This window comes from Hevea brasiliensis, chromosome 12, assembly GCF_030052815.1.
Source record: "Hevea brasiliensis isolate MT/VB/25A 57/8 chromosome 12, ASM3005281v1, whole genome shotgun sequence".
NCBI classification, from domain to species: Eukaryota; Viridiplantae; Streptophyta; class Magnoliopsida; order Malpighiales; family Euphorbiaceae; genus Hevea; species Hevea brasiliensis.
In genome coordinates, this window is record NC_079504.1 from 5,208,353 (window position 1) to 5,233,644 (window position 25,292).

Consider the following 25,292-nt stretch of genomic DNA (forward strand, 5'->3'; position numbering starts at 1 on the left):
TGAATTGGGGAATGGGGATGCTCTTCTAGAGAGGTCAACAATGGAAACAGCTTACACTGCAAGAAGCTGTTGTAAATATTATCAATAAAGGTAAAGATGTAAATCTAGCTGATCCAAATTTTGAAAAGTTTAAGTTTGATATATTAAATTTTTATTTAATTTGTACTCAATCTCGCTTATTTAGATTTTTGTTAGCCTCGACTTTTGAGTTTAGTTTGAGTTATGAAATTCATTTATCAAATTTGCAAGCTTAAATTAAATCTCATTCAGCTTATTTAATATGCTTCAAAGTCCTCAATTCTGCATTATTTATATTTGCCATATATTTATCTATTATTATTATTATTTCAGTTTTCAATTTTATCATGCATACATTTAATGATACATATTTTAAATCACAATTATATTTAATCCATATATTTATTTATAGAATCTAATTTATGTAAATTAATTTAATTATATCACATATTAATTGTACCTGTACTTAATAACATATTTGACCTTTTTAACTTCAATATTAAAAACTTGCAGTTGAATTCTGATTTCAACTATTAAATATTATAATCCATTAATTAACATAAATCTATTTATTTAAACCCTAAACAATATAAATATATTTTAAGATAATTTGATAAATAATTATTAATTTTAAATATATTGTAAAATGTAAACTAAATTACTCAAATCACTGCCCGTACAAATTAACTCAAATTATCAATACAACTATTTACGCTTATATCAATACAAAACTGTCATATTAATAAATGAAAATTTAAAAATTGATATAAATTTAAAAAGACTCCAATAGGTAGGAGGGGGCAGCCATAAACAAAGCATTTCATCCATGGAAAATGCCCTTTTTTTAAAAAAAAAAATCACTAAAATTTATATGTGCATCATAATTAACTTTAACGGAACAATATTAGAGTCATTTGCAAAAGTGTAAAGTCACGATTTTATTTTATTGTTAAAATTAAATAAATTAAAAGTATACTAATGATCGTGATAATAATTAATTTTTAATAGAAAATCCAATCCAATATACGCCATCATTCACACCATGCAAAATTCACAGACCCCTCTATCTCAAAACAAAATAGAAGGAAAACAAACAATTTAGATACCTAAATTACTTTGAAAATATATATGATGTGGTAAAAAAAAGTATAAGGTTATTGCAGCGTCAAATGGTTGATGGTGCAATCCGAGACAAATACAATTCAAGAAGAGCTCTTTCTCTGGGTTGTGAAGTGAGAATTGAGCTGTTACCTGTCAACATATTTTCAGTTTTAGTACATCAAATATTGATTAAATGGCCACTTTATAAACATGTTTGATCGATATATATTGAAAAAATATGAGAATGAAAATGCATGGATATATATGTTTACATTTTAAGAATTTTAATTTAGATCGTTGAAATAAAATTTTATGACAAAATTAAATATTATTCTAGAAAATAAATGTCATCTGATTCAGATATTCAAAATTAAAAATATAATAAATTTAAAATATATTTGAACATATGAAAGATTTAAGATTATTTTCGAGTGCGTCTATAGTCAATCTATGTATATGTGGAAGGATGATATGATATACATATATATGTAATTGCTTAAGTGAATTCTACATTGTGTGCATGTACTTAACATTTTACTATTTTTTAATGACACTACGGTCATGTGTAGATGAAAGTATTTAATGTGCTTCTCTCATCTTTAACAACTTCGATTCTAACATTTATTTATTTTCTTATATTTATATGGGAGAATTATCCACTGCATATTATAAAATCTTTTCATTTTTACATATATAGAGAGAATTTATAGCATTTTACTTGTAAAACACATGGAAGCCAAACCATATTTTCAAGAGTAAAATCTCCATATATCTATTGTGAAGGTATGCTATTTTATTTTGTAATGGACCTATTTTATATTTTATCCAAGAAAGATTTAGCCTTAAAAGTTATTAGCGCGGTATAAAATTGATCATAATGAAGGTGGGTGTGTATATATATGTGAAGTACCTGTAGGGTAAAATTCAGCCCAAGGGGACAAGTTGACATCAATAACTTGTCCAAACTCAGGACGTTGTACATTATTGTCGTCCTCCAAGCCACTTCTTGGGCTTATGTGATCATCAAGATTTATGTTTTGTCCATGAAGAAGAGCTGCAGGTGATGGTAAGAATAATTCAGCTGCGTGCTGCACCTGGTTTCTGGAAATTGCAGAGGAGAATAATTGTGAATTGGTATCATGAAACATAAAGATTTTGCTGTATTTAAGTGTAATATATAAAAGCACATGCACCTTAAGGGAAGAAGGCCATTGGAGTCCAAAAAATTCAAGATCTGAACTTGTGGCTCTCTTTGACGAAGCCAATCCAAGACATTGTTTGGACTTTCTTCTGTGACAAGATCATTTACATATGCATTCTTTGGAGGAAGATGTGCCTGATTACACTGGCAAGCATATTACTCGAAAAAATTATTTTGCATGTGATTGCTGCCTAAAGAAAACACTTTAATTTCTCTGCATATTTTTTGGCACTTTTTTGGGCATCATCAGGTCCATGTGGATAGATCATAGATGAATATAACGACTTATACATAGCATACCTGTGAAACTGGTGGCGCACCAGAAGAATTGTACTTTTCTTCCAAAACTTGCTGTTACATCATGAATTCAGCAGTTCTAAGATATAGGTTAAGAAGGACTACTAGTTAATCAGTATATGTTAATTACCTTACGCATCTGCACGCGCTTCAATGCCTCTTCAAGTATCTGTTCTTGGTACTCAGCCTCAGGTAATGTTGTGGTATGGGAAAGATTGCCCTCCAATATCCTGAAAGAAATTGGATTTTTGATGGTTTCTCGCTTTCTTCAAAGAATTTGCAGACAATAAGGGTTTTGTGTTTATTTTAGATGCAAACAAAAGGGTACCTTATTTGTTTCTCCATATCCTCCACTTGGGATTTGAATCTAACAATTTCTTGTTGAAACTCCTGAAATTTTAAGTAATATGATCATTCCTGTGAGTGAGAATATATGAATTTTTCTCAGTGCAAATTAAGCTGGGGCAAGCTAGTAGTTATCGTGCAATAATACCTCCAGCTGAGAATCAGTGATCGCGGGGTTGCTTCACATATAATGGCAAAAAAAAAAAAAATTAAACTAGTTTAAAATGGAGAAGATAGCATCTAAATCTCTTCAAAATTAATAATATAACGAGAAAGCAGGAACCCATTCTGAAGGGGAGGAGTAATTCCAAACCTGGCCGCTTGATGATTTCGATCGCCTTCAGCTTTTAACTTACCAAGAGCCTTTTCTAGGAACTGCAAGCAAAATCATTATTTGAAGTCATTTATTTCGTAAGTCTTTGAAACTCATTGAACGATGATATTAGTACTGAAGATTAGAGAGTGCTTAATTAATTACCTCTTGCTTATGTAGCCTTAATGATGAAGGAAACAACAAAGATATCCGTATCAAAGAAGGAAAGAAACCCATCAAATATCTATACAAGAAAAACTCAAAAACTATACTCATCACTTGAAATCCAAGATCAAGATCTCCATACCTTCCTCGTTCATGCTCAGGAAGATTCACATATCTCGTCAGAATTTCCTCAATGCTTCAAAAGGCCAAAAAATGATTGAAGTTATTTAGTTGTAATACAAACATGTCTCACTTATTTTCTTCCATGTTTGAGTTAATTCTCATAGGTTTTCCAATTAGTAATAATAAGAAAGATCGGATGTGTAGATATTTATGATTTTGGGCAGACCTTTTGTTTCCAGAAAAGAGACTGAGTCTCCCAGATGGAGAGAACATGATGAGAGCTACATCAACATCGCAGAGAACAGAAAGTTCATAAGCTTTCTTGATAAGCCCATTTCTTCTTTTGGAGTAAGTAACTTGCCTGTTAGTTGTATTTTCAATTCTCTTGATCTGAAGCTTCACTCTTCCCATGTCTATCCAATTTGTTTCCTTTTTTTCTGGTTTTCTGAGAAAGCTTTAGTAAAAGGAGAACGAACCTGCCTTGCTCATATATTTATATATAATATGCGAACACAGGCGGAAGCTAATGGAAGAAAAAGAAACGAGAGTATATATGTTATTATGTGAAGAGTAAAGGAGATTATTTAGAAATACAGACAATTGATTTTGTCACTATCCGGCCATCCTTATAGATGACGAGAGAGAGAGAGATTGAAGGCGAATTATTAAGTATATTTATATTTAATATACCTTCATTTATAAAATAATAAATTTTAAATTTTTATTTTTATATTATAATTATTTTATATAAATATATAATATATTATTTTTTAATATACTAAATATGCCCTATAATTTATCAAAATTAAGATGGCTGTGTATTCTTATTTATTTATTTTTTATCTAATTTCTTGATTTTTATTTTTTTCCTTAAAGTAATATTAATAATAATAATAATATATTTCATAAATAAATAAATTTTATTTGATTATAAATGTAAATAATATTTAAAAAATAGATAATATTAATGAGGATAAAGGAATAAATAAGGTTATAAATTAATAATGGAAAGGCTTGCAATAAAAAGGAGAAAAATGAAAAAAATGGAGGAGGAGAAAGAGAAGAAAGGCATCTTAACTATGATGTGATCGAGGATAGAAAAGGGGACCCATGTAGCCCTTGCACATGCACTTATACTTTCAGTTGTAGTTTGGCGAGGACGATACCCTGCCACCAAAGGTTACCATTTGCTACGTGCCCTTTTTCACCTGTTTAATGTTTATCAACCGGCCCCACCCTCTCGATAATATTATATTATATAATATGTCCTTTCTCCCACCCCTACCCGCACGTGTGGCCCACACCCATCTTTTTCTTCACACCTAAATTGTGGGCTACGCTGAGCGCGGCCCATTGATTTGTAGTCTCTTTTTGCATCAATGGAATAATTACTGGTAAATTATATGATAAAAAGTTATTTTTTATTAAATATTTTTTATTATAAAAATAATAAATCTACTATTACAACTTTTTTAGGGTTAATTGTAAAAAACCTTTGAAATTTAATAATTTTTATAATTAAATTCTTATATTTGATTAATATTTTAAATTAATTAGACCATAAAAAAATCGTTAGTAAAATTAATAGGAGTTTCACGTCAGCTGTCATATTATCACTATAGAAATCACATAATCACATCAAAAATTTTAAATTAAGGCTAATTGTCAAGAAAATGTGAAGTTTATTAATTTTTTTTAATTAAACTCTAAAGTTTAAATAATTACCGAGTAAACTCTCACGTTTAATTAATGTTTCAAATTGATACAATTGTCAATAAACTATTAGTATATTTCAACAAATAAAAAATTAGAAATCAAATTCTATTATACTTTTTGTCATTATCAACACTTTATCTCTACTCTGCAAATCATTAATTAGTGTATGTGATTTTATTGTTAATTTTCTTTAATTTTGTATCTTTCTCCTTAAAAGTATTTCTTTACTAAAGCAAATGTATCAATAATTTCGTCTCCAGGTCATTGGATTAAACCACTAGAGGAAAGAATAGTTATTATTCTTAATAATTATTCATTAATATCAACTATTAATAAATTTATAAAATGTAGCTTCCATTAAAAAATAGTCAAAATAAAAGTCATTACAATTACCTCATAAGCCACATACTAATGATTTATTGACGGTCGGATCAATTCGAGACATCAATTAAACGTAATAATTTAATTAGTAATTATATAAATTTTAGAGTTTAATCACAAAAATTAATAAATTTTATGATTTTTTTGATAATTAACCTTTATTTTGGAGCTTATATAGTTATAATATAGCAGTTGACGTGAAACTCACATTAAATATATTAATAATTTTTTGACGATCAGATAATTTGAGACATCGATCAAATATGAGAATTTAACTTGTAATTATATAAATTTTAGATTTAATTGCAAAAATATCAAATTTCAAGATTTTTTTAACGATTAACTTTTTTTAATATAGATTTTATGATTAATAATTTTAAATGCTGAAACTTAAAATCTCCCAATTTCTTTCATACGCCTTTTAAATGTGAAATTCTTTTAGTTGATATGAAACCGCAAAGTTTGAACTTTTAATTGATGTACAACTATTTAAAAAACTAGGGTATAATTTAACAATACATAAATTAATATTTTAAAAATCATAATTTTTAATTATTTATTAAATAATAAAAAATGTATTAAATAAATTATTAAAATAAATAGTATATTAATAAATTTTTTATTAAACTTTATCCAAGATATATTTAGGATATTGTATGATTAGTTTATCTTCTCTTTTGAAGATGAAATGAGTGAGGGAAAAAGTCTTGAATTTGAGTTTTTTTCACCTATATATTTTAAAATTTATCACCTTGATAATAATAAGGAACATCATCTCATTCTTTCATTATTTAGTTTACTCCTATTATTTTAATTTATTAAATTTTTAATAAATAAAAATTTAAAGCCTTAAATTTCTTTGAATATTATTAAGATGTTGTTTACCTTAAACCAGCTCATAATCTTTAAAACTAAGTTTATATGTTTATTTATAATATGTTTTAGACTTATAAATTAAAAAAATAAATAAATTGAGGGGACCACCTTTTTTATTTTAATGCTCATAAGCACTCTCTTTATAGACTAGTTTACCAATTATCTTATAATATTATCTTCATTTAATTTTTAAAATTTCACCACATATCTCAGTTTATATATTTTTAATAATTTTAATAATAAATATATTTATAACACACTTATAAATAATTTAATTAAATATATAATTATTTAAAATTTTAAATATTTGTAGAAGAGTAATTTGGTGGGATTTTGAATATTGGGTTATGGATTATTTTGTTTTAACAGGGAGTAATTTCTATGGAATTGTTTAACTCACATCAAGAAAAGAGGTTTGGGCATTTTTGTTGGGATACCGTGCATATCATTTTCCATATAAACTTCAGTTATTGGCATGGGATGGAGTAAGAATGATATATTTTGATGAAAAAATGATTGGAAATATTTTAGTCTTTGCACAAGAGACCACTTCGCACAAATATGTCCATTTTAATTAGGGCAGAAAGCAAAAGGGAAGGGTTGGCAGATTTTATGAAATTGGCTACTCATAATCTAGGCTTTGCAAAACTTCCATGGAGGGATGTATCATATGTTCCAAGTGCACTTGTTTTTCTGTTTTTGATATTGCCAAACTTCAAATTTGTGAATGCTACTTTGGGTGAAGATGACAACATAATACTTGAGCAAAGTACAATTGAGGCTTTTACACCAATGGAAACAGATACTTTGTTAGAATTATTGCAACAAAGTAAGGATGATTTAATTGTCATCACAACATGTTTTTCACTGACGTTGATAATGCTAACAGCACACTGGATAGGAGTAATGAATGCCAAATTGTTTTTAGAAGCAATCGAGAAGGTACTTCCGCTAGAACTTGTTGATACAATTGCTGCTGCAAATACCTTTATTGGAGCTGATTTTCAATATCCTAATGAAACAAGCTGGATGTACTTGATTCAAATTCAGTTTCCACACTTCAGCCTTGAGGACAAGGCTGATCTTCAAGGGGTCAGCAATGATAGGAACAGGGGTCTAGCTGAGGTTGCATGCAGAGGAAAAATAATTCAGAGCTGGTTGATATATTCTATAAGGATTAAGAGGACACTAGTAGCAATATGAGCTGTTATGCCAGCTCAGCCACTTCTGTTAGAGGAATACTAATAGCATATGATGCAGCAGCCTAAGGTAGTTGCATATAGGAGAGGGAGGGTTGAGTGAGAGGCATGTACTGTGTGGTTTTTCTTCAAGCTAATTAATAGCTTAGGGGCAGTAAGACTACTGCTGGGGTAAGAGAGAGAGCTTTGTATCTTGTATCCACCAAGTCCCGTTTGGGTATTTTAAATAAAAAAAAAAATCTCTATCTTCTTCCTGCTATCATTTCCTTGTTCTGTCCTTTTTTGTGTATTTTCTGGTTGTGTTTTCCTTTCTCTATCGTGATCCTTCTCTCTTGGATGCCCATTTGCAAGTCAACTCTACAGAGTCAAGTTCTTTCAAGGATTGATAATTTTTATTATGATAATTTTTATGAGATTAATAATATTTTAAGAATTAGTTATCTCTTTCAAGGATTGATCCTTAAATTCTCCTAATTTTTTATTCTTCTTTGTTTGTTCTACATGGAGATGGAAGCTAGGTTTTTCTGTGATGGTTGACATGAGAGTTAAGTAACGTGGAAGATCTGGAGAAAGAGAAGAAGCAAATATGAAGAATTTGAAAAAGCTTATGTCATTTTATCAAAAAAAAAAAAAAAAAAGGAAAAAGCTTCTGTCAGCCTGTATTGTAATTGCTTTTACAGTGGCTTTATAGTGTAATTAAAATTACATCAATACAAGTAATGATGAATGCAAATAGAATAATCATTACATCATAATAATTTTTTTTCTCTAACCAAACATAGTAATTAAATAAAAAAATGTAATTTTGATTCCATTACATTATTGATTATAGTGTACCAAACACAGCATAAAGTTGATGTTATATTGCAGCATAAAAACATCACAAAATGAAAATCTCAATACAAAAAGTAAAGAGTGTTCCACTTCCAAGATCATTTGCAACTTCTGACACTGTAAAACTAAAATTAGCCAATTCAAATATCAATTAACCTCTTTTTTTTTTTAATTACTAGTTTTTTTTTTTGGCATATACGAGTTGCATGTTATTATACTCATTATAAAATTTGTGAATTAATTTTTTTTATATATTATATAATATTATCATAATATTATAAATTTTATATTCAATGTATAGATTAAAATATTAATTTTAATGCCATTTTAATTAATTATATAAATAAACATATTTATCAATTTAAAAATTATTTTTTTAATTTAATTATATTTTTATGAAAGTTATATGTTATATTATTAACATATAATATTAACTTAGTTATAAACTCAAATGCAATATAATAAAAAAATATAATAATAAGTTTTAAAAATATAAATAGGTGAAAATATTTAAAAATTAAAATAAATTAATAATAAATATAAATTAGCTCATTGAATTTAATTCATTTAAACTCTATTTTTTATAAAGAGTTTGATCTGGATATCTTATTTTAATTTTTCATAATTTAAACTAATATTAATGAAATTGCATATCTAATATGTAAAAGAAATTTTTTGTAAAATTAAAAAATAGAATAATTTTTGAAATGAATTTTTATTAGTTTAGTGTATTATTATCATAAAATTTTTATTTTTATTGCATTGATATCTTGAATTTTTATATTGTCATATTATTTAATACAAAAAATGTTAAAACCTATTTAACATATTTAATAATAATTATTATTTTTTAAATTATATATTATATTATATATATTATAAATACATTATTGATTAAAATATAAATATAAATATAAATTAATCATATATGTTTTAATTAAAATATTTTATATATATATATATATATATATATATATATATATATATATATATATATATATATATATATATATATATATATATATATAGGTTTAAGTTTCTAATTTTAAATTAAAAATTATGGCAAAATTTTTGCATAATAAATTTTAAAAAATAAAATTTATAAAAAAAATATAAAATTATATTATTAATATTTATAAGAATATTTTTATTAACTCAAAAGTAATAATATATATAGGATTATAATTATAGAAATATTATATTAAGAATTATAATATATTTTTTAGAATAAGTAGAATTACTATTTCAATAATGTTAAAATCTTAATTTATATTAATTATTGTAATATAAAAAGGAAATTGTTAGGTATTTAGTGACAAATATTTCATCGCTAAAAGTTATTAGTAACAATGTAATATATAGTAAAATTAGCATCATAAAGGATATAGTGATAAAATTTCTTTCGATTACCAAAAATATTTGGAAGGCATTAATTACTAAAATTATTAGCGACGTATCTCTTTTTCGCTAAATAGTATTAGCGACGAATTTATATAATTAGCTTTAGGTTATTATCTTTAATATGTATTATTGGCGACAATTATTTATCCATCGCTACAAATACATTTTTTATATTTTTATAAATAATAGATAGACTAATAATATTTTTTATTTTTATTTATTAATTTCTTATTTTAATTAATTAATTCTTATAAAATTTTATATTGAATGAAATTAAGTATAAGTAAAATTAAGAATTTAAATTTTATATAAATTTTAAAATTATAATTTTAAATTTATATAAACTTTAAAATTATTTTAAATTATAAAAATAGTTACTCCTTATAAAATTATATATTCAATTGAAGTTAAGTATAAAGAGGATTAAGAATTTTAAATTTATATAAATTCTAAAATTAAAAATTTTAAATTTATACATTAAATTAAAATAATAATAATAATATAATTATAATTAATTTTAAAAATAAAGTACAATTTATGCAAAGTTAATGTTGTTTATATATATATATATATATATAGTACAAATCGCAGTAAAAATCAACTTTGGCAAAACAAATGCCTTGTAGCACAACAAACAACTAAACTGATCTCTTCGTCCTTTAATTTTCAAGCATAACAAAAACTACATTTAAGCATATCAAAACCATAAAATTGTCCTAATCCTATGCTGTCCTAATCCTATGATGCCTCATGAAATAGCATTGTAATATGGTTAATCAAGTTTATAATCAATCAAAAGTAATTATTTACCTACTTCTCTTTTTTACCAGATATTCCGGTTTTGACTTTTCACCTGCCATTCACGAATTAATAATGCTTGAAACATGATGCTACAGTCAAACAGAATTCCAAATGCCATCAAAACATAAACCTTTTAGTGAGTAAATTTTATTAAATAAAATTTTATTATTTTAAATATTTTTTTTTTTTACAATTTCGTCACTCACACTGTTAGATTATAAATATTATATAAAAAATAAAATAATTATATTTAAAAATTATATAAAAAAGCACGCGATAATAAGACTAGTACTTACTAAATTTGCAAAACCTTGTAATTCTCAAAGTTTCAGGTAGCTTAGCTGCGAAGGCTCCCATCATGAGTTGGCGTTTTGAGTTCAACTGTATCCTGCACAAATTTTTTTTCTCATCCGGCCATTCTATTTAAGAAAATTAAGCCGTTTAAATATAATTAGAGGTCTGTTGAATATATTTGATAACCGTTAACTGATAATTATTACTATTAGTCGATAATTGATTTATGTTAAATGTTTAGTAACACGAAAAATTATATAATAGTTCTAGTATACCACGTCACAGAAATGATTTGATGCACCAAACTAAACAGATAATAACACGTCAACTATAAAAAGATTAGTCAGAAATTATTAACACTATATTTAACTGTTATCAATATATAAAATGATCAATAAAAGTATATATATCATATAATTTATTTTATTATTAAAATAAATATAAAATTATAAATTTATTATATTATATTATTTATTTTATTATAAAAATAAAAAATAATTAAATTCTTAAAAAATAATTAATTAATTTTAAAAATATAATTATAAAATAATGGAGTTATTTTATTGTTGGCAAAGAAAGAAAATTTTATAATTTAAGTTTTTAGATAAAAAATGTATTTTTTATAATAAATAAATATTTTATATTTTATTTTATTAATAAAAAATATTTTAATAAAATTATAATATATTAATTATGGTGTTGAAATTATAAATAAAAAAATAAAAATAAATAATATTAAATTTTAAATTACATAAAATAATCCTTTTTTTAGAATTGTCAGCTTTATTTTTTATTTTTAATTTATTAAATATATTAATTCACATATTTAAACGTCTATTAAGTACTAGTTACACCAAAAAATTAACCAAACACTGCCTTTTTCGTCTGCTTCCGTACTGAACAGCAAAGTGTTCCGAAATCTACATTTCCTTCCCTCTCACCTCCTTTTTGCCCCTCCGGCGAACCATTGCCTCGCTTGTGCTTCATAAAGCGCTGCCCTCGCTTTCGTGCCTAGCACTCCTCTTAGTCTCAATTAATAGTTCAGCCCCTCTTGTCTGTCTTGCGTGCTTCGTAGCCTCTTTCAACTTGTCCCTGTCCGGGATTGGGGCAACGGTGAGATCTGGAGAAATCCTCTCCTTAAATCTTTCCTGAGATTCTCTGGGGCTTGGACTCAATTTGCTGCTACCTTTTGTTGTCAATAATGTTACAGCAGTGTAAAACCTCTAAGGTAAATTATCCAATTAAGTTCTGTTCTGATTAATGTTTACTCGCGAATTAGCTAGTGATTTACTTATTAATTATTTAGCTTTTTTCCATGGGTTAAAAAGCTAAAATTATTGGATTATGTGGTTTGAGTTTTAATGAATTATAATTAAGTGTTCTTTATGATAATATAAATTCATATCTCTTTGAATTGAGTTTGTGAATTGTATTTTTTTGGGTGTCCAAAGGTCGTTTTCTTGTTCTCATTGCAAAAACTTAGGTTCCGAAATTTGACAAAATGAAGTTTAATTATTATTGCAGTCTAATTAATTTATTTGTTCATGTAGTGCTTAGGTACCACAACAAGGGATCACATCAGTCAATTGCCGACAGACATTCTGTGTTATATAATCTCTAAACTGACACTGACGGATGCTGTCAGAACAAGAACATTATCACGCAGATGGAAATCCCTCGGCTCATCCCAGCTAGTCTTATTTTTTATAAGATTAACATGTTCTTAGCGGGTGAAAATTGTGCACTTATCTTGAGATCCCCTTGCAGTGGATATATGAACAAATTTGTTAGTGGAGTTAATCAATTCCTCGAATCTTATCCGATTCAGTGTGCACAAGACATAATCTTCTTTCAAGTCAGTTTCTGTCTTGGAGATGATCACTGTGATGATATTGATCGATGGGTCAGTTTTGCTGTTCGAATGGGTGTTGAGAGTCTCTTCTTGACCTTATTTGTCTAGGAAAACAATGTAACAAGAATCCTGATGATGTGCACATCAATGAAAATGAGGGGAAGTATGTTTTTCGTTGGGACCTTTTTGAAGGTGTGGATAACAAGTTGAAGCATCTGCGATTAGTAGGTTTTAGTTTGGGACAAAAGTTTTCTGCTAACCAATTTGGCAGCTTGCAGACTCTTTGCTTGATTTATATTCCTATTGTCCAATATGACCTGCATAGCATGTTTTCCGGTTTGGTGAACCTTAAAAATTTGTGCTTCACGAGGTGTGTCCTCCCTTCAAAATTAGGCCTTGGCTCATTGCTTCTTCTGAAGATCTTTAAACTTATAGATTGTCGGGGGATTGAGAATGTTCAGCTATGTAATGTGAATCTCTTGAACTTTCAGCTCAATTCTCATCGACTGCTTGAGCTTAATTTGCGTGGAGCTCCTAATTTAAAGATTCTTGGTTGTTGTGCACTTAAAAGAGGACTGCAGTCACTGCACCATATCTTGACTGATCTTCCAAGACCTCTTCTCGATTTGAGGGTTTTGCGGATTTACACATAAGGATTGGGTATGTCAATTTCCTAACACTATGTTTGGGAAGGGGGAAGGAAAACAAAAGTGGGAAGAAAAATAAAAATAGAAAAATAAGGAAGAAAAATAAAAGGGAAAAGGAAAGTAAGAATAGAAAAATAAAGAATTTTCCTTCCCTTTGATTGGATTGAGAAGTTGTTTTATGAATAGGAAAATTATAACTTTGCTCATAAATTAAAAAAAAATTATTAAGCATAGAGATATTTTTATATTTTTAAATTTTTTTTTTCTCTATTTTAAAGAGAAAGAAAAAAAAAAAGATAAAATAATTATATTTTCTTTTTTTCTTTATTTTCTACTCAATCCAAATAAAAAAAAATAAAAAATAAAATTATTTTTTCCTCACATTTTTTTTCTCTCTTACTTTCCTCTCTTTCCAAACATAGTGTAAAAGACACGCACAGGCACACATATACCAATGGTATATTGCCCTCACCCCCCCCCCCCCCCCTCTTAAACCCTCAAACCTAACACACATATACCTGTGCGTGTCTTTTTAGGCTGGATTTTCGAAAACCTAGAAAGTTTGACACCTTGAAGATGGTTTCCATCCTTAGAGTCTTTCCCAATCTGTGCAAGCTTGAGTTATCGGTGGGTGATTCGGTTATCCTCTTATGCTCTTACTATATTTGCAACTTAGGAATATTTTATATGCATGGGCAAAATGAAGGGTTAGAGTATCAGAGGTTTAAAGTGTTGGAGTTGCTGTTAATTAATTTAGGATCTGTTTAGATTAATTGTTGAATACAACTGATAGCTGTTACTGTTAACTGATGGCTGATGATAACTGTTTTATATTAAGTTTTTGATAAATTTATATTTAGCTGTTGTTATTAATATGTGAAATAATTAATAAGGGTATATATCATATAATTTATTTTATTATTTAAATAAATATAAAATTATAAATTTGTTACATTATATTATTTATTTTATTATTGAATTAAATATATTATCCTTAAATTAATATTTATTACTTGAAAATTAATATTATTAATATTTTTATTTTTTTATTTATAATTTTAATATTTTAATTATTGTATTTCAACTTTGTTAAAATATTTTTTATTAATAACATAAAATATAAAATATTTATTTATATCCAAAAACTTAAAATTAATTATAAATTTTTTTATTAATAATAATAATTATTTTATTATTTCAATAATAAAATAAATGATATAATATAAAAGATTAATAATTATATATTTATTTAAATAATATAATATATTAATTTAATAATTATATATTTAATTTAATAATAAAATAAATAATATAATATAATAAATTTATAATTTTATATTTATTTAAATAATAAAATAAATTATATGATATATACCCAGTCATTTCACATATTAACAGCAACAGCTAAATATAATTTTATCAAATACTTAATATAAAATATCATTTACCTATTTTAATATCTATCAACTATCAATTACACTCAACAACTAAACTAAACTAAACACCCCCTTAAAATAATAATGGTGAGCTTCTTGGTTGCAGCAGTAACCATTGTGTTAAAAGTTAAAAAGAGATTTATTTTTCTTGAGGTTTTATTTTTTCATTTATTTATCTTGTTGTAACTGCAGGCATGTTGTCCTTTAGAGAGTGAATCAGAGGGTCCTGGCCTCGGTGATCATGTTCATAAATATCTGAAACGCTTTGAAATTTGTGGTTTTCATACATCAAATCAGACTGTGTTAGCAATTTATTTGCTGAATCATGCTCCAAGCCTTAAGCGGATGGCTATCAAACAAAAAGCAAGACACCATTTTGACTGCTCAAAAACTGCTAATGAGCAAATGGAATTGTTGGATGAAGAAGAATGCCAGAAGCTTTGCTCGCAATTACAGGCATTATCCAAAAGTGCAGTGGTGATTGTCACATGAATACATTTATGGATTATTTATTAAACAAAAAAGGTACTTTTATTTCGTATTCATTATTTGTTATTTATATTTGTTTTTGTTTCTGTTTTTTACTACTCTGTGTAGCAATTGAGTCGTGATGAACTATAATATTATCCAAAAGTTACTTGTTATTGGCTCCCTATGACTAGATTGTTGCCTATAAAGTCTTGTTGGATCAATATTTTATTTAAATAAAAAAACTTCGATAAGTGTTGGTAAGTGCGTTTCTCTGCAAAAATCAATTCATGTGGAGACTAACCATCAAAGATTGGTAGGGGAAGATAATTGATGAGATAGTCCATGGTTCAAATGTACTCTCTCCAAAAATAACAAGACAAAAATAGAAAAGAATGTTCTAAAAAAATATTTGCCCAAATTGGAGGAAAATTATAATATATTAATAATTTTTTTTTAAATGATGGGTAAAAGACTGTTAAAATATATATATTTTATCAAATATTTAATTGATCTTAATGTTACTTAAAATATGATTTCATTCAAATAACAAAAGATTAATTATTTAACATATGATTTTGGATTTTTTTTTCTAATTCAAGAAAAAAAAAACACAATTCGGGACAGCATAACATACTTTGCAGTTAATTAAAAAAATATTATATATTTAAATATATATGTTTTCATTCATTTTAAAATTTAGTTAAGAACTATTTCAGATAATTATTTACATTTAGCAGTATGAAATGAGAATGCTATTATGCCATTCTAAATAAAAATTCATGACCAAGACTTCGGAAAGGAGCAATTCAAAGTTTGAATATTAAAAAAAAAGAAAATAAAGCATTAAAATTCATATTATTCTATGTTTTGCACTGTGATGAATGGAATTGAATTACACATTTAGTGACTCAATTTCATCATTGAGCATAAGAGACAAATATCCAGCCTGTCTAAACTTTGTTAATGAATCAAAATTACAAATGCCATCCTTTAATCAAGCAACAAGAGATTGAAATATTCAGTGGTCTCTCAGAATCTCTCTCAAATTTGATTGGACATGTGCAGCACCGGGAAAAAAAGGAAAGAACCAAAAAAAAAAAAAACCAACAAACAAAGATGAGAGACCAATCAAATTTGCTGATATAATGAATCAAATAGCAACAGTAAACTATTTTACAAATTCCATCTACAGCTGCAATCACAGTAACCCAATTCAGAATTGAAAGCATTACAATAGCATAAATTAGGCATATAATCAGGCAAGAACAGTAGAAAATCGATAGAATAGGTACTCAACTACTACAATCCTCAATCAATCCACATCGTCCACCAATTGTCAAGCCATGTACTAAAGAAATCATCTAAAAATCAAAAGTGTAAGAATTTATTTAAATATTCACTTCTGCACAAACAGTAAACATGTATAGTTACCTCAAGTATAATCACCCATGGAACTGCTCCCATTCGAACTCATAAAGTTCTAGAAAGTTTTTCTTTCAAAGGCTGAAGACAAGCAAGGGCAAGCACGGACACAAGAAAGGATAAATGTCGCAAAACTAGTACTGTTGAATATTTCCTGCATACCTATCTTTATAAGTATCAGATCATTCAAATGTCTCCAACAAAAGCATTTTCAAGGCCAAAACTAATCATACACTACACCAAACAGGGCCTTTACCAACAATTGTCCTTCCATCTGGGGGCGGTCTTAACCACCGCTATGATACTTAGGGGCCGGTTTCACAACCGCCGAATGACTAGCCCCGCAGCCGCTTTCTCTGTGACAGAGGCGGTTTTTGCGAACGCCAGGATAAGAAAATTGTTAGTGGTGGTTATAACTGCCCTTACAAGGGATGTAGGGGTGGTTTCAACCGTCGCTACACATATTCTCACCCTAACTAGCAAAAATAAATTCCTGCCAATGGTAGGGGCTATTTAAATGCACAAATATTCAAATTAATTCTACTTGCATATATAATAAAAAAAACCTGTTACAGAATGTCTTAATTCATACAATTCTCCAAATATCAAGCTACTCAAATATATTCAATTCAAAGAACAAGTTCTAAAAAGAGCAAGATACTAGCGAATACTATATTTAAATAGGTGAAACATCAAATCTTTTAAGCACTATTCTCCCTTGGCTCATGAATTGTTGTTCAGAGAAAGTTCTTGTCAACCACTATCATCATCATTTACCTATTAATCATATAAAAATATAATATTAAGAATTAAAGAAAAAAAATGGTGACTTCAACTAAAAAAAATTTTAGTGAGTAAATTCAGAATGGTGGAATTTGCAAGATTTTTCCACATCATTTCTTCACTATTGAAAAATGAAAAGCACAAAAAAAGGATCTGTGACTGAAGCGTGAATGTCCTCACAAGAGCAGAGTATGAAGCAGCAATAACGCTTATTTTCTAATATGCAGTATGAACAGAAAAAAATGAGAGATATCGTGTAAAGCTAAAAGATTATCTTGCAGCCCTGATAAAAATTTACGAAATAATTCCGACATATACCTGCACAGATATCATCATTCTGTGCAGAATTTCCATATAATCTCCATCTAAATGTATTAAAAACGTATATCCTGTACAAAGTTATAATGCGTAAGTCCATCAATTCCAGCAATAGCAAATTTCAAAATGAATTTACAAAATCCAAACAGAGACATTTTTAACGATGGGAATGGATTCAATATACTCTACTCAGCTAAGCCTAAATGGATTCATTTATTAGACAAAATTAAACTTCAGATTAGTGAAAAAACAGCCAATTTGTTTCTATTCCTACATGAAGCATGCAAATGTCCAACTTAAATAAAGACATTCAAATGCATTCTTATCTGAATCAAAAGCATCAAAGAAATAGGTCTGATTCTATTAACTAAATTGAAACTTCCTTTTCAATTTGATTCATGTGCAGAAATTAAACGCATGTCAAAAAAAAATTGGAGAGCTTTACTCATTATCTCATAAAGAAGAGTGTGTGTGTGTGTGTGTGTATATAAGACTATAGATTTAAAAATTGAACGTCTGCAGGTTGCATCCATACCAGGAAATAACTCCAGCTTGAACACTTCTTTCTCCAACCGCTCCTCCATCATCTCCTTGACTGCTCTTATAACACCTCTTGTGATCCCATTTAGATGTTTCTCCAACAGCTTCTCCGCTGTTTCCAATCTAAGGCCTTTAAATATAGAGATTGGAATAATTTCTTGTACTCATTTACATTAGGCCAGACCCCAATTCCTTCATCGCTGCCAATAGTTCCAAAGCCTCGTCAAACTGTTCAAGTTTGCAATAATCTCGAGTAAGTGTATGATAAGTCACAGGATGACAGGACTCAACTTAGAGTGCTTCTTTTTTGTTTCAGACAGTATTTTGCAAGCCTCCTCCGTCTGACCGCCACTTGCATAATCACACATAATGACTGTATATGCACATAAAACAGTGCAAGTGGTTAGACCATGCATAGGAGCTAAAACTATTCATTGGATAAAAATGTTCGGATCACTGGATCTTTATACTCACATCGACAGAAGGACTAAAACTTTGAAATAACACCCGTCCCTTAGCTACTCATGGATGGGGAACCCCTTCCATTATTGCCACCATATGCACATTAAACAGTGCAAGTGGTTAGACCATGCATAGGAGCTAAAATCGGATCAGTGGACCTTTATACTCACATCGACAGGACTAAAATTTTGAAATAACACCTGTCCCATAGCTGCTCCTAGATGGGGATCCCCTTCCATTATTGCCACACTATATGCACATAAAACAGTGTAAGTGGTCCACATATGACAGAATAATATCATATCAAGAATCTAGACTGTGCATAGGAGCTAAAACTATTCATTAGATAAAAATGTTCGGATCACTGGATCTTGATAATCACATCGACAGAAGGATTAAAACTTTGAAATGACATCCGTCCCATGGCTACTCCTGGATGGGGATCCCCTTCCATTATTGCCACACTATATGCACATAAAATAGTGCAAGTTTTCCACATATAACACGATAACATTATATCAAGAATCTAGACTAGTGCATAGGAGCTAAAAAAGAAAGACATTAATCAAGGACATAATCAGTAACATAATGACTCTCAAATTGAGTTATGAAACCAAAATTTGTGAAACATTAATCTCTACTGCTGACATCAAGGGCCAAAACTGAGTTATCAACAAAATTGTTAGCATAATTACAGCAATTAGCATAATTATAGGAAATTTGTGCAGTATAATTATAGCAATTAGCATGATTATAGGAGATTTGTGTAGCATAATTACAGCAATTATTATTCTTGTCTAAATTAGCTCATATTCTTATATATAAATAGATGTAATATTTCTGTAAATAAAACACAAACAAATACACAATCATTTTCTTCATTACTTGTATTCTTTCTTCTAACATGGTATCAGAACCGTAAAGTTTTTATTTCTAGTTTCTAGGGTCTCTCTTCTCTCTCTACAACCTATTCTGGTTCATTCTTTCATTCCTGTTATTATACCATTTTTTTTTCTCCTCATCTTGTTATCAATGGAGAAATCTGATATTTCAAAACCTATTGCAACAGTTCTGACTGATTCCAACTATAATCTTTGGGTTCAAGGAATGAAAAGTTTTTTGATAGGTCGCAAGCTTTGGCGTATTGTTACCGGAGATATCACTACGCCGACAAGAGAGAACGATGAAACTGATACAAAATTTGCTGACCGTCTTGAGGATTGGGATAGTAAAAATCATCAGATCATCATTTGGTTTCGCATCACCTGGTTTCGCAATACCTCTGTCTAGTCCATCTACATCCAATTTGCTAATTATGACTCTTTAAAAGAAATCTGAAATTTTTGGCTAATCGATATCAGACCACTGGACTTGCCCACTATTATCAGTTGTGGACTACTCTTCATAATTTGAAATAAGAAACAGGTCAATCTGTGAATGATTTTCTTGCCCAGGTCCAACCCATTTGGAATCAAATATCTCAGGCCAAAATCAATGAAGATCATCTTCATCTCATTCAAGTTCTTATGGCTCTTCGATCAGAATATGAGGCCGTTCGAGCGTCCCTGCTACATCGAAATCCACTTCCATCATTGGATACTGCTATTCAAGAGATTATTTTTGAAGAGCCTCGTCTCAGTTTGGATAAAACTCCTTAATTTGAAACTGCTCTTGCAACTACTCGATCCTCACATCAGAAATCTGGCAATCAACTCTGTAAGAATTGTAATTAAATTGGTCATACTTTTGCATATTGTCCTACTATAGAATGCAGATATTGTCATGGTTACTGTCATATTCTTGAACATTGTCCCACAAGCCCTCCAAGACCAAAAGGAGGGCATTATAAATTCAAGAATGGCTCAAAGCCCGGATCTTCCTCTGTCACTGCTGTTGCTACTACTGAAGGTTCTACTGCCATCACCATGAGTGATCTTAAGGCACTATTCAAACAGGTTATCTCTTCTAATTCTCCTGCTGTCATGTCTGCCACTCCGGGTAATTCTTATTGGCTTTTTGACTCTGCATGTTGTAATCATATAACCACTAATCTTAAATTCTTGTCCTCTATAAAACCTGTATCTTCCTTACCACCAATCCATATTGCAAATGGCACTAAAATGAACATCACACATACTGGTCATGTGTCTACCTCAAATCTTCATCTCCCTGACACCTATTATATCCCTCATTTGGCACTCAATCTTATTTCTGTTGGTTAGTTGTGTGAAAACGGATTAAATGTTATTTTTTCTCCCCATGGTGTCCAGGTACAGGATTTACAAACGGGACAGATTCTTGGGGAGAGGGTCGCAGAGTGGGTCGATTATTTGAGCTTGCATCTTTACATCTTCCTCAGAGATTTGTGTCTGCAGCTACAATCCCTAATTCCTCCATTCACCAATGGCATCTTCATCTTGGTCATGCTTCTGCTAGTGAAATTCAATCTTTAATTTCTCGTGGATTATTAGGATCTACTAAATTTGAGTCATTTACTTGTTTAAGTTGTCAGCTTGCAAAACAACCTGCATTATCTTTTTCTCATAATAATATTACTTCAGACACTCCTTTTGGTTTAATTCATTCTAACATTTGGGGTCCTTCTCCTTTTTCTTCAATAAATGGTTTTCGTTATTTTGTGATATTTATTGATGATTATTCTCGGTTTACTTGGATATATTTTTTGAAACATCGATCTGAGTTATCACAAATTTACATCACATTTGCAAAAATGATTAAAACTCAACTCTCTTGTGACATTAAAATTCTCCGAACAGACAATGCAATGGAATATCGGGATTCTTCTTTACTTCAGTTTCTTAGTCAATAAGACACCGTTGTTTAATGTTCTTGTCCTCACACCTCTCAACAGAATGGGCTAGCCGAATGCAAGCATCGCCATATTCTTGATTCTGTATGTACTATTCTTCTTTCTGCCTCATGTCCAGAAAAATTTTGGGGAGAAGCAGCTCTTCATGCTGTTTATATTATTAACCGTCTTCCTACCTTGGTTCTTCATAATTTATCTCCTTTTGAAAAGTTGTTTGGACAACCTCCTGACTATTCCATCCTTAAACCTTTTGGATGTATTTCTTTTGTTCTTTTACAACTTCATGAACATACCAAATTAGAACCCCATGCTTGTCTATGTTATTTTCTTGGTTATGGCATTGAACACGAAGGGTGTCGTTGTTGGGATCCTGTTTCTAATAAGTTACGCATCTCTCATCATGTTACCTTTTGGGACAATACTATGTTTTCTTCTCTTTCCAAATTTTATCACTCTGTCAATACTGACTCTCTATTTTTCACTGACTCCTCCAAAGAGCTGTTTCCAAGTCCTGATCCAGGTGATTGTGATGTGCTCAATATTAGCCCAACTACACCTGCCCCTATTGAATATGCACCAGTTGTTGATCCAGTACCTGCGCCTGTATCTCCTCCTAACACTACTCTTTGTCGTTCTACCCGTGTAAGAGAAACTCCTCATTATCTTTCTGATTTTCACTGTTACTCTACTATTGCAACCCTTCACGAGCCTCGTTCTTATCGTGAGGCAAGTACTGACCCTCTTTGGCAGCAAGCTATGACTGACAAACTTCAAGCTTTAGAGAAAACTCATACTTGGGATTTAGTTAATCTTCCACCAAACAAGACCCCTATTGGTTGCAAATGGATTTACAAAATCAAGACCCGTTTTTATAGAACTATTGAACGTTACAAAGCTTGCTTAGTAGCCAAAGGGTACACTCAAGAGTATGGTATCGACTATGAAGAAATTTTTGCTCCAGTGGCCCGATTAACATCTATTCGCAGTCTCTTAGCTATTGCTGCAGTTCGTAAATGGAAACTTTTTCATATGGATGTCAAAAATGCTTTTCTTCATGGTGAGTTAACAGAAGAGGTTTATATGCATCCTCCTCCTGGTTATCATTCTCTTCATAAGGTTTGCAAACTTTGGCGAGCCTTATATGGATTAAAACAAGCTCCCAGGGCCTGGTTTGCCAAATTTAGTTCCACTCTTGCTCAACTTGGTTTTCTCTCTAGTCCACATGATTCTGCATTATTCACTCGCCGAACTGACAGTGGTATTGTTCTTATGTTGCTTTATGTTGATGACATGATAATAACAGGAGATGATTCATCTGGTATTTCAGAGTTACAATATTATCTGAATCAGCATTTTGAAATGAAAGACCTGGGTTCTCTCAGGTATTTTTTGGCTCTTGAAGTTTCTCAAAATTCTGATGGCTATTATCTATCTCAAGCCAAGTATGCATCCGAGTTACTTTCTCGAGCAAGCATCACTGATCGCAAAACAGTATCAACCCCATTGTAGCTCAATTGCAAACTTACACCTCTTGATGGCACTCCTCTTGATGATCCTACTTTATATCGACAGTTTGTCGGGAGTCTTGTTTATCTCACAGTTACTCGACCTGATATTTCATATGCTGTTCATCTGGTCAGCCAGTTTATGTCTGCTCCTCGCTCAACTCATTTCTCTGCAGTACTTCAAATCCTTCGTTATATCAAAGGCACTCTTTTTCATGGTTTGCACTTTTACGCTACCTCCTCCCTAGTATTATATGGCTACTCTGATGCTGATTAGGCTGGTAATCTGACAGATCGTCGCTCTACAACTGGTTATTGTTTCTTCTTGGATAATTTTCTTATCTCTTGGCGTAGCAAAAAGCAAATTGTTGTTGCACATTCTAACACAGAATCTGAATATCGTGCTCTTGCTGATGCTACATCTGAATTACTTTGGTTATGGTGGTTATTAACTGATTTGGGTGTCACTCTTTATTCTGCCACAATGCTTCATTGCGATAATAGAAATGCCATACAGATTTTCCATAATGATGTATTTCATGAGCGTACCAAACACATCGAAATTGATTGTCATTTTGTACGTCATCATGTTACAATGGCACCATATGTTTGATTCCTGTCTCCTCTGTCAGCCAAACCACTGATATATTCACCAAAACGCATCCTCTCGCTCGCTTTCAGGATCTCTTAAGCAAACTCAAGTTGGCACCTCTACTACCACCTTGAGTTTGAGTGGGGTGTTAGCATAATTACAGTAATTAGCATGATTATAGGAGATTTGTATAGCATACTTACAGCAATTAGCATGATTATAGGAGATTTGTGTAGCATAATTATAATAATTATTATTCTTATCTAAATTAGCTCATATTCTCATGTATAAATAGATATAATATGTAAATAAGACACAGACAAGTACATAATCCTTTCCTTTATTACTTGTATTCTTTCTTCTAACAACAATAAAGTGAAATTGACTGACCTCCAGCAATCAGTCTCCAATTTGAGGTATTTTAGTTGATGAGGCCCTTTTAATCAAGTTATTAAAAGCTTCCAGTTCAACCCCAAAACAAGGGGAGTATGTGCGAAAAAATAATGCAAAAATTAACGGTTTAACTTTGTGCCAAGGCCAGAGTCATTCAGCAGAGAATTATCACAACTAAAACCGAAATCAATTTAAGATCCAAGAAGCAAAACTAATATATATTATGCAACACTACCACTTCCTGATGGTACCAGGGGATAACAGAACAAACAATAGACAAAGAACAAACCTTAAAAATGTACATAATTGCATCTTGAGGAAGCCACCTAATGCCAAATGCAAAAATAATAATCGCTTGTTTAGGAGAATTTTCAAAAAAAAAAAATAACAGAATACTTGCAATATTATCTCCAACAGTAGAACACTCAGGTACTGGATCTTTTGATGGCACTGAAATAGTGCAGATGTTTTAGGTAACATCTCATAGCAATATACGACACAAAGAAAATGCAGAATAAGCATGCAGATAAATTACCAAAACGTAGAAAGAACAAACCTTCAGTCCATTCAAGAGCGGAGAGGCAAATCGATGCACGACTTGCTTCAATTCCATCATAGTTACCACGGAAATTTTAAATTAATTTTCACCAGTTAAAAGCTCATTTTCAGTCTTACACACGCATAGGGAGTCGGTGAACCTTCTTTTTGAATTAGAAGCTGGATCAGACCCTTCTTAGCTATTCGTGTGTTTAAAAATGGCTGACCCTAATCAAAACCATTGGACTAACATAAAACTATTAGGATAAGATGACAACGAATAGGGCACACGTGACAAACACCAAGTCAAATTCAATAATATGCTTAATGCTGTAATTCGTCCAAATATAATTAAAATTTATTTTTAATTATTTAAATTTAATTATTATTATTATTATTCAAAAAATATTAAATCTGTTTAATTATAGATATTTTAATC

At 29.7% G+C, this 25,292-nt stretch overlaps 1 protein-coding gene and 2 long non-coding RNA genes across 4 annotated transcripts; 1 reads left to right on the forward strand and 2 right to left on the reverse strand.

The window, feature by feature from the left end:
• Positions 1–1,003: 1,003 nt before the first annotated feature.
• Positions 1,004–4,240, reverse strand: LOC110663666 (agamous-like MADS-box protein AGL104). Its single transcript, XM_021823053.2, has 11 exons — positions 3,790–4,240; positions 3,583–3,636; positions 3,441–3,456; positions 3,276–3,337; positions 3,111–3,141; positions 2,946–3,007; positions 2,748–2,847; positions 2,621–2,671; positions 2,313–2,464; positions 2,030–2,220; positions 1,004–1,269 (listed from the first exon to the last, which is right to left on the reverse strand). The coding sequence occupies exons 1-11, from the start codon at positions 3,972–3,974 to the stop codon at positions 1,184–1,186; spliced, it is 990 nt and encodes a 329-aa protein (XP_021678745.2). The 5' UTR covers positions 3,975–4,240; the 3' UTR covers positions 1,004–1,183.
• Positions 4,241–11,926: 7,686 nt separating this feature from the next.
• LOC110665463 (uncharacterized) lies at positions 11,927–15,655 on the forward strand. Of its 2 annotated transcripts, XR_009141928.1 has the most exons (4): positions 11,927–12,293; positions 12,616–13,577; positions 14,101–14,191; positions 15,193–15,655. It is a non-coding gene; the product is annotated as an uncharacterized LOC110665463 (long non-coding RNA). The 2 variants fall into 2 exon arrangements; XR_009141929.1 differs by lacking the exon at positions 14,101–14,191.
• A 1,764-nt stretch (positions 15,656–17,419) lies between these two features.
• LOC131171299 (uncharacterized) lies at positions 17,420–18,626 on the reverse strand. Its single transcript, XR_009141930.1, has 2 exons — positions 18,530–18,626; positions 17,420–17,670 (listed from the first exon to the last, which is right to left on the reverse strand). It is a non-coding gene; the product is annotated as an uncharacterized LOC131171299 (long non-coding RNA).
• Between the last annotated feature and the right edge of the window lie 6,666 nt (positions 18,627–25,292).

Bases quoted from the DNA above. Each gene is read 5' to 3' on its own strand.
- LOC110663666 (XM_021823053.2), bottom strand. From the start codon at position 3,974: ATGGGAAGAGTGAAGCTTCAGATCAAGAGAATTGAAAATACAACTAAC. The intron at 3,008-3,110 runs GTATTATTGCAC...TTAAAATTTCAG, and splicing joins TCACTGATTCTCAGCTGGAG to GAGTTTCAACAAGAAATTGT. The intron at 2,465-2,620 runs GTATGCTATGTA...TATGCTTGCCAG, and splicing joins GTGCGCCACCAGTTTCACAG to TGTAATCAGGCACATCTTCC.